This window comes from Apodemus sylvaticus, chromosome 12 (assembly GCF_947179515.1).
Source record: "Apodemus sylvaticus chromosome 12, mApoSyl1.1, whole genome shotgun sequence".
Lineage (NCBI taxonomy): Eukaryota > Metazoa > Chordata > Mammalia > Rodentia > Muridae > Apodemus > Apodemus sylvaticus.
The window spans coordinates 57,764,324-57,774,107 of NC_067483.1; the positions used below are offsets into that span (position 1 = coordinate 57,764,324).

Below are 9,784 nucleotides of genomic sequence, written 5' to 3' on the forward strand. Positions count from 1 at the left end.
CTAGTTTGGGTAAAGAACATTTTTAACTTTTAAAGGGAGTCACCCAGGGAGAGTATACACCAATGGAAGACAGTGAAGAAACGTCACAATCTCTACAAATTGATCTTGGACCACTTCAATCAGATCAGCAGACTACTTCCTCTCAAGATGGTCAAGGCAAAGGAGATGATGTAATTGTAATTGACAGTGATGATGAAGATGATGATGAAGAAAATGACGGAGAACATGAAGTGAGTTTAGCATTGAAAAGATCAAGTATTTATCAGCCTTTCCTCTGCTCCCTTCCAGAGCTAGGGCTCAAAGCCAGTGCACTGCATGTTGGCCTTGAGCTCTGAATCCTCTTACCTTTACTGTGTGCTGGTTTTAACCTTAGTGCTTTAAGTCTTGGGTCCTTCCAATTCTCATTCCCAGTCAGTTTTAGTAGGTTATCAGGTTCTTCTTTTATACAGATTCATCCAGGAGTGTAGGCTTGTGTGTTAGAAGTAAAAAGCCAATGATGGATCATCAGTTTTTAAACATTTTGTTTACCTTCTTTTGGCAGCATTATCTTGTTACTTATTGGAGATAGGATCTTGGTATATAGCCCAAGCTTGCTAGGAGGTCCTAAAACTTCTGCTTCAGTCTGTTGAATGCTGGGATTATAGGAATGTATGGCCTGCCCAGCTTGTTTGTAAATGATTGCTGTACTACTTAGGATTTGTTTCAGATTTCATCTTTAGTCTTAATAAAAAATGGCTATATGAACCTGATGATCCATGCTCTTGTTTCTGGAAATAAAGAAGAAACAGGAGTTAGTGGTTGTTTTATTTGTTTGTTTTTCCTTTTGGCACCCTGTACCATTTCCAAAGTAATTAGGCCATCACCTATATCAGGTGAGTTTTACGGAGAATTTGATATTTTTTTTCACTTTGGGATTTAACTCTATATTTCTTCGGATTCTTTTGTCAAAAACACATTTTTAAAACTAGTATGGTTTGATTTTATTCTTTAGTATCACATTTGGATAAAAATAAAGTTAACACTTGATGTTTGATAGACTATTACTTTTGCACAATTTTATGTAAACGGTTCAGAATCAACCACTGTTTCTTTCTTTAAAATGTTACAGTTTTTTTTCTTTGCTGTGGAACCGTCAAAACTAAGTCGTTTAAAGGAGCTGTTAAGATGTACAAAGGGAGTGGGCGTGCACTGTATTGACACTCGGACGTCTTCTTCTAGGATTATGAAGAAGATGAAGATGATGATGATGATGAAGAAGATGACACGGGGATGGGAGATGAGGGTGAAGATAGTAATGAAGGAACTGGTAGTGCAGATGGTAATGATGGATATGAAGCTGATGATGCTGAGGTAACTGGTTAGCATTGGGACTGTCTCCTTAAGAGCTGTGCTTAGAAAGCTTGCTGTTTTCCTGTCATATAGAAAAGCTTGTGTTACCAGGATAATAAAAGTCTTCATACCGTTGGAGTTTTGTTTGTTTGGCTTGCTTGGTTTGGTTTTCCTCTGGTTTGTTTGCTTTTAATCATTTGGTGTGGCTTTTTGGTACCCTAGTCATTTGATTTGCTTCAGTCATTACATTTTGTTCTTAGGGTGGTGAAGGGACTGATCCAGGTACAGAAACAGAAGAAAGTATGGGTGGAGCTGAAAGTAATCAGAGAGCTGCTGATTCTCAAAACAGTGGTAAGAGCTTTGGTCTCCGGAGAGAGTTGGACTTCTGATGTGGTACAAGCTAGTAAACTGCTAGCAGGACGGGGTCTGATTAACAGTTTTCTGCCCTCCTGATGTGGCCTATTAGATGCCATTATACTATCTGTCTGCCTCATTGATCTTGGACTCTCTAATGTAGCACAACACCATTTGGGTTAATTAAAGCAGGGATGGGTAGCAACTCACAGCTAGCAGAGGTCAGTCCAACCAAAACCATGTTTTAAAATTTGTGTGTAGGTGTATCTTTAGATACTATCATTGAAAGTTTTTTTGGAAAAGACATTCTTAGCCATTTTTCCCAAATATAACACATACTTATATTCTGTAAGACTTCTTGAGGAGAGGAGTGGGCATTTTTGTAATCGAGCAAAATTAAGTCTAGTAGTCTAAGTAAAACTAAGGTTAAAGTTGGTCCATTTTCCAGTTGTTTACAGGCCTAGAGAGATGGTTCAGTATTTAAGAGCACTTGGCTGCTCTTGAAAAGGCACCAGATTCAGATGCCAGCACTCATGTGGAAGCCACAGTAATTCCACCTCCAGGCAACCTGGCACCCTCTTACGGCCTCTGTAGACACCAGGTGTGCATATAGTAGTACACAGACATACATGCAGGCAAAAAGCTCAAACACAGGAAATAAAAATTTCTTTTTCTTTGTGACTAGTTTTATCCATCCTGAATTCTTTAACTAAATTTAAGTTAATAATTTGGATTATGGAAAAGTGAAGTGTTTTAAATACCAACTGTCAGGACAAGGTTCTGATTCTACATCAGATTTATAATCTATTCTCTGGTATCCTACATTTCTTAGAGAACAGACGATCTAGACACCTGAGTAGCAATTGGAATTTAAAGCTTTTCCTTAGTCACCTTGATTGATTGATGTGCTGTTTCTCTAGAAAGAGTTAAGTAGTTTGTACAATGATGAAGAATAATATTCGACTAGAGAGAGAATTCAGTGGTGAAGAGCAGGCATTGCTGTCAATAGATCTGAGTTTGGTTCCTGTATTAGGTGGTATATAGCCACCTGTAACACATGCTCCACTCTCTTCCAGCTTCCATAGGCACACAGGCACACATAAGCACACTTAAATATTTAAGAGAAGTAGCATAAGCCAAAATGCAGTAAATATCAGCTTGATCATGTCGGGCAAAGTGCTTACATCTGTCGCTTGAGTCTTGAAGGGAGAGTACTTACTTGCCTATTTGTTTACCATCCAGAGTGAGACGGGGATGTGTGTGTAATCCCAGTACTTGGCAGGTAGGAGGAGCTGGAGTTCAATCAAGGCCAGCCTGCTGCATAGCAAGTTTGAAAAGAGCCTGGACTCTGCTACAAGAAAAACAGATTGGAGGTTAAGGCCATGTAATTTCATAGTCTGGGCTTGGTTTTAAACTGAAGTCTTTCTTCCGTAGGTGAAGGAAATACAAGTGCAGCAGAGTCTTCTTTCTCTCAGGAGGTTGCTAGAGAGCAGCAGCCCACATCAGCGTCTGAGAGACAGACCCCACAAGCACCACAATCACCAAGGCGCCCCCCCCATCCTCTTCCCCCACGCCTGACCATTCACGCCCCACCTCAGGAGCTGGGACCACCAGTTCAGGTATTAAAAGAAACCAGATTCTGAAAAAGGCACTTGTGAAATCTCTTTTCCATGACGTGGAATTTTCTTCCTTCCTTTTTTCCCCCCAAATATTAGAATTTTAATGTTTTGACATGTTGTAAGATATTACTTTTAGTTGAAGCTAATCTCCAGTTTCTAAAATGATTTGGCATTTGAAGACACAACTTTCTAAAAATTGTATATTAAAGTGATTATAGTCCTGGCAAATTAATTGCTGCTTGTTGTTATTAAAGGCTTAAAATTTCTTAAATTTTATTTAATGTAAAATATATTTTGCTAGCTTAGTAACATTTGTTTTGAACATTTCTTAAGGTTCATGTATTTTTTTTTTGTTATTCTACCTAATTTTTTTTCACATTTATAATCAAATTTTTCTACTTAGTTAATTAATGATCCTATGTATTCAGCATAGAGTAAGTTCATTTATCTGGCTTGGTTCTTACTCCTGACATGATGAGTGTATTGAAAACCAACCATTATATATAATAATAAAAGTAGTGGAAATTTATTTATAATAGATATATTAGCAATTTAGAAATGTCCTGTTAATTACAAATCTTCTAAAATTAGTTATTACAAAAGTAATAAACTATATCTTTGATGTTTGTTTTATTGCTTAAATCTTTAAAGCAAATAAAATTCTTTTTCCAACACAGAGAATTCAGATGACCCGGAGGCAGTCTGTAGGGCGTGGACTTCAGTTGACTCCAGGAATAGGTGGCATGGTAAGTATCTACCCATCATATGTGAGTAATTCAAATATGTGTGGTTGGGCTTGTTAAATACTGTGTTCTATATTTCAGCAACAACACTTTTTTGATGATGAAGACAGAACAGTTCCAAGTACCCCAACGCTCGTGGTGCCACATCGCACTGATGGGTTTGCTGAAGCTATTCAGTAAGTTGATGAAATGAGAATGCTTGGTAACTTGTTAGCTGATTTCTCTTTACCTCATAAATTGGTTTTTTTTTTTTTTTTTGGATGTGTTATTTGTAGAATCCCACCCTACATGTCCATTAATCTGTACATGTAATAAGAGGATCATGAAAAAGTGTTGAGTAAGACTATATAGGGTGAATAAAATATATACCTACTAACAAGACAGTATTATAGTGCTTAAGGTGGTTTCTAGATGGGCGGTGGTGGCACACGCCTTTAATCCCAGCACTCTGGGAGGCAGAGGCGGATTTCTCAGTTCGAGACCAGCCTGGTCTACAGAGTGAGTTCCAGGACGGCCAGAGCGACACAGAGAAACCCTGGCTTTGGGGGGAGTGGTCTACAATCAGAATGTATCCTCACAATACAGGCTCTGTGCTGTCCCTTCTGTTAGGAATGTAACAGTAAAATGTAATCTCATTTTACTGATAATACAGTTGTGCTTACATGTTTAGATATTACCTGACACATATAAGTAAATGCTGGGGATGGTGTTGGTTATTAAAGTGATCATGATAAGTGGTTTATTGTAGAAGCTCAGGGTATGAGTAACCATCTGTAATGCAACAGGCTAGGAGTGTGGCAGTGTAACTGATGATATCATTAAGCCAAATGAAGTAATTATTCCAACAACTAATAAGTGAGCACTTATTAATTTACATTTTCTAATGATTACTTCGAATTTCTATGTATTATTTAATCCTTATAACTCTGATGATAGATGCTAGTGTTGCCTCTATGACATTCCACTCTACTGATCCTAATGTCACCAATTTAAGCAACCAGTTCTGCAACATGGAGCTTTTATGAAAAAAATCAGAGTTTTTCATAAAACCACTTGAGATTTGGGGCCAAATAAACAGCCTGGAAATTAGAGGCATAGTACAGGATGGGTGCTCAAGGTTCTGTTTGAAAATCAACCTGAAGGGAAAGGCTTTAGCTAAAAGTATACTTTAGAGTGAAAGCATTGGGATACATGATATTCTTGGTAGGATGTGGGAACAGTCATCTAGTCATCTGTTGGTAGGATTTTTCTAAATCTTAGAGCTAAATTTTGAACTTAGAATAGGCTAGAGTAACTTATTTTGTATTACTAAAAAGTGAAAACTGAAATTTAAAAAAAAAAAGAAAGAAAAGCTTCCTTTTGTTAGACTTCATGTTGCCTGGGTCTGTTTCAAACTAGTTGAAAAACAGCATAATTCAGGGAAGCTAAAAGTTAAATATAAGTTATTCACATTACTACATTGACAATATCTTTGCAAGAAACCCTTTATTGATTTATTATTTTCATTGTTTCCTTCCCTGTTTATTGTTTTTTTTTTTTTTTAAACAACCTTATCCCCTTATGGTTTCAACAGGCAGCATTAAATTTCCCATCAAATTAATAATTTTTGTCCATTTAGTTCCCCACAGGTTGCTGGTGTTCCTAGATTCCGGTTTGGGCCACCTGAAGACATGCCACAGACAAGTTCCAGTCACTCTGATCTTGGCCAACTTGCTTCTCAAGGAGGTAAAAATAGCCAAAAGCCAGGGGATTCCTAAGTGTGTACACTAGGTAGGAGTTAGTATGCTGATTTTCTTCAGCTGCTGTCTATATAATCCCGCCCTAATTTATAGTTACTGCAGTTGCATTGCCTTTTCTAATAAATACCTTTTCAGCAAGGTTCTAGTTCCTTTAGCCTGAAGACTGACTTTTATATTTCTTTATTGTCTTAGTTACTGTTTTATTGCTGTAATGAAACACCATGACAAAGGCAACTTATTTTTTTAAAAAGGACATTCAGTTGGTTTGCTTAGTTTTAGACAATTAGTTCATTACTGTGGCAGGCAGACATGGTAGTGGAAAAGTAGCTGAGAGCTTTACATTCTATTCTACAAGGGAGTCGGGGAACACTGGGCTTGGTATGTGCTTTTGAAACCTCAAAGCCCAGCCCCAGTCACACACCTCCTCATACCTTGTCCTACACGGCTGTACCTCCTAATCCTTCCCAGACAGTTCAGCTATCTGCGGACCACGCACTCATGCACAGGAGTCTATGGGGGCCATTCTCATTCAAGTCTCCACATAATTTATGTTGAACCAATAAATACTGCTAAGAAATGCTAGCTGTTTTCAAATTTAGGAGTACAGTGTACTTTTTGCTTACAATTTGAGAGTTGTGGCATACCTAATTAAATATATGACTAATTAGATTTTTCCCTAGCAACATTCATCTTAAAAATAAAGTTTGAGGCCTGGCGGTGGTGGCGCACGCCTGTAATCACAGCACTCTGGGAGGCAAAGGCAGGCGGATTTCTGAGTTCGAGGCCAGCCTGGTCTACAGAGTGAGTTCCAGGACAGCCAGGGCTACACAGAGAAACCATGTCTCAAAAAAAAACCAAATCCAATAAATAAATAAATGAATACATACATACATACATACATACATACATACATACATACATACATACATACAATTTGAGACATAAAATTAAGTAGTAGTGGTAGATGATACTTGTATGTGAATAATGCAATTTGTAGAACTAATTACCATTTAGTCCACAGGTGAAATATTTCTGGGAAACTAGCATTTTGCAAGTGAATAGAAAAGGCTAATAAGCCACTACTAAGTTGATTTGTAATGGTGGGGGAAGTTTAATTAAGTTTCTTTAGCAGAAAGAGTTGGCAGTTAAGTGAGGAATAGATTTCAACATAGGACTTGTTCATATTTGGATATTCCATAAAATTAGCAGTTATTTAGGGATGCTTTAATTAGTGTTAAAGAATTTAAAAGATGTGTTGAATATGCACTGAGGAACTTGATTTTTGCTTGATAGAGCCAACTACATTCTGAGCTTCAAGAAAATTGTACACTTTGTACTAATTCTTTTCTGAGGCATTTTTATGTTCTTTCATCATTCACTGATACTTAATTTTTCTCTAGGTTTAGGAATGTATGAAACACCCCTCTTTCTGGCTCATGAGGAAGAGTCTGGTGGCCGCAGCGTTCCCACTACACCTCTCCAAGTAGCAGCCCCAGGTTGGTGCCAGACAGAGGGCATTTTGTTTTATTGGTGACATAGAACACCTTGAAACCTCTTCTGGCTCAGAATTAATGAACAGAGGTAAAGTTATTTGTTCTTCTTTTTAAGTGACTGTGTTTACTGAGAGTGCCACCTCTGATGCTTCAGAACATGCCTCTCAGTCTGTTCCGATGGTGACAACATCTACAGGCACTTTATCCACGACAAATGAAACAGCAGCAGGTGACGACGGAGATGAAGTATTTGTAGAGGCGGAGTCTGAAGGGTACGATTTTATTGTGTGGTTTTTGTTTGCTGTAGGTTCATTATGTTCTAATTGTTTTAGTAAGAAAATATATCAAAATCTGTTTCAATGCTATCATGCCCCATGGAAAAGCCAAAGCACAGATTTAGAAAAGCTACCTTGCATTCAGAACTAACCAGCTTCGGAATTTAGGGTTACAGCCGGGCGGTGGTTGCTCACGCCTTTTAATCCCATCACTTGGGAGGTAGAGGCAGGTGGATTTCTGAGTTCGAGGACAGCCAAGGCTACACAGAGAAACCCTGTCTTGGGGGAAAAACAAAAAACAACAGAATTTAGGGTTACTCTGAGAGAGGCAGTTTAGAAAACATTGAAAATTTTGTTTTGTTTTGTTTCCTAAGGAAACAGAAATAATTTGCTAGAAAAAGCCCATAAGCAATAGTTTTGAGTTAAATCTCAAACCTGGGATCTTAATTCTTATAAACTAAGAAGTTTGTACAGTTTAGTGGTTGGGAAGTAGAACACAGATTTCAGAGCTCAAGGACTTGATGCAATTTGGCAATGCTTCGTAAGCGTAGTCTGTTTGTATTCTTTAATGTCAGTGTTTAATTGAGGGGAAGTTACAAGCTAATTATATATATATTTTCAGGTCACTTTACATTTGTCGTTCTAATCCACACACTCTTCCTAAAATTAAAATGTATTACTTCCCATCATAGAAATTAAGTTCAGAGATGTTAGCAATAATGTGCTTAGACTATTCTAGTGGCAACCAGCTCAGTGAGAATTAAAGTCTTAACCTCAGTCCCATGTTATTACATGTCCCTATCTTGCAGCCTTAGGGGTCTCAGGTAAGTTGTTACTAGTAACTGCACTAATATTTGCAGATGATTTTTAAAAAAAGTAAAGATTAGGTCAGAATCAGGTTTTTTACTATCTACTGTCCTGTGCTTCTTAAAAGGAGAAAGATGAAAATATAGCCGCTGAGCTAGAAACTCTATGCCCATAGCTTGTTAGGTCTGGGTTAGTACTCTGGGTGACTTACTGATCTATTGTTACTAGTTATGTTTGGGAGTTTATCAAAGTCTAACATTCCTGTGAGTGTCAAGATCATAATAAACATCTTGTCAAATGGAAAAAGAAGGGCTGTTAAAACAGTGGTAAAACAGAAAGTAAAATTGGTGAATATCAAAAAGGGGTGAAGGAAAAACAGCTCATCCCTTTCCCCTGCTCCACCTTATCATTAAAAAATAAACACACTCGACAACCTGTAACTGATTCTAATTCTTAGTTAACTAGAACTCTGAAAGTAGTTATAAAATAAAAAGAACTTAGGAACATTTAAAATAAATTCTAGAATCATCTTTACATTTTCTAATCTGTATGTATTTCCTAGTATTAGTTCAGAGGCAGGCCTAGAAATCGACAGCCAGCAGGAAGAGGAGCCTGTCCAGGCATCTGATGAATCAGATCTTCCCTCCACCAGCCAAGACCCTCCGTCCAGCTCCTCCGTAGGTAAGCACTGTCTCCATGCAGCTCGTGTGCCTTGCCCTCGTCTATACAAAATATACATGTGTGGCTATGGCAAGTTTACTTAAATTTCAACTGCAGGATTTGGTAATGATTACATTGGAGGTATTAGACAAAGCTCCGAGTCAGGTATGTTACAATATTCTGTCTTCTCAGGACCTGATTCTGTGTTGCCACATTTGTTCTCTTGTCTCTGGCACCTGTGTCCACCTGAGTAGTTGCCTTAAATAAAAACCTCCTAAATTAGTCAAGGAATTGAATAAATAAACTCAATTTTTTTTCTCCAAATAAAGTTTGTGTGAGCTTGTGTGATTGCGTAGCTTCACACTCTTAGAAGCAGATTTGAATGTGGAAAACAAATGGCACATTTGTCTATGTTGATTTAATAATTATAGCTGCTTTCCTGGTTTTTTAACTTGCTTTCCATATGTCATGATGCTTTCTTTAGATACCAGTAGTAGTCAACCAAAGCCTTTCAGACGAGTAAGACTTCAGACAACCTTAAGACAGGGTGTTCGAGGTCGTCAGTTTAACCGACAAAGAGGTAAGTTTCTGGCATACTGTTCACTTGGTATGTGGGATAATAGCCTGTGTGTATCAAGTTCCTAAGGTAAATCTAAGGATTGAGTTATGATTACATGTTGATCATGTGACACTTAACCAGAAAACTTCTTTTAGGCAGTTTGTTATAGTTACAAAATGAATGTGTTCTTAAAATTGGTGTGTTTT

At 37.7% G+C, this 9,784-nt stretch overlaps 1 protein-coding gene across 4 annotated transcripts in view; it reads left to right on the top strand.

Moving 5' to 3' along the window:
- The window catches only part of Tpr (translocated promoter region, nuclear basket protein), a 51,853-nt gene that overhangs the window by 41,556 nt on the left and 513 nt on the right, over nt 1-9,784 (top strand). For all 4 annotated transcript variants that reach the window (XM_052200567.1, XM_052200568.1, XM_052200569.1 and 1 more), the window contains 11 exons: nt 36-230; nt 1,219-1,350; nt 1,590-1,680; nt 3,118-3,302; nt 3,980-4,048; nt 4,127-4,221; nt 5,664-5,770; nt 7,185-7,280; nt 7,393-7,549; nt 8,922-9,040; nt 9,504-9,599. In XM_052200567.1, the coding sequence (XP_052056527.1) occupies nt 36-230; nt 1,219-1,350; nt 1,590-1,680; nt 3,118-3,302; nt 3,980-4,048; nt 4,127-4,221; nt 5,664-5,770; nt 7,185-7,280; nt 7,393-7,549; nt 8,922-9,040; nt 9,504-9,599 (1,342 nt within the window). The remainder of the gene's footprint in view (nt 1-35; nt 231-1,218; nt 1,351-1,589; nt 1,681-3,117; nt 3,303-3,979; nt 4,049-4,126; nt 4,222-5,663; nt 5,771-7,184; nt 7,281-7,392; nt 7,550-8,921; nt 9,041-9,503; nt 9,600-9,784) is intronic.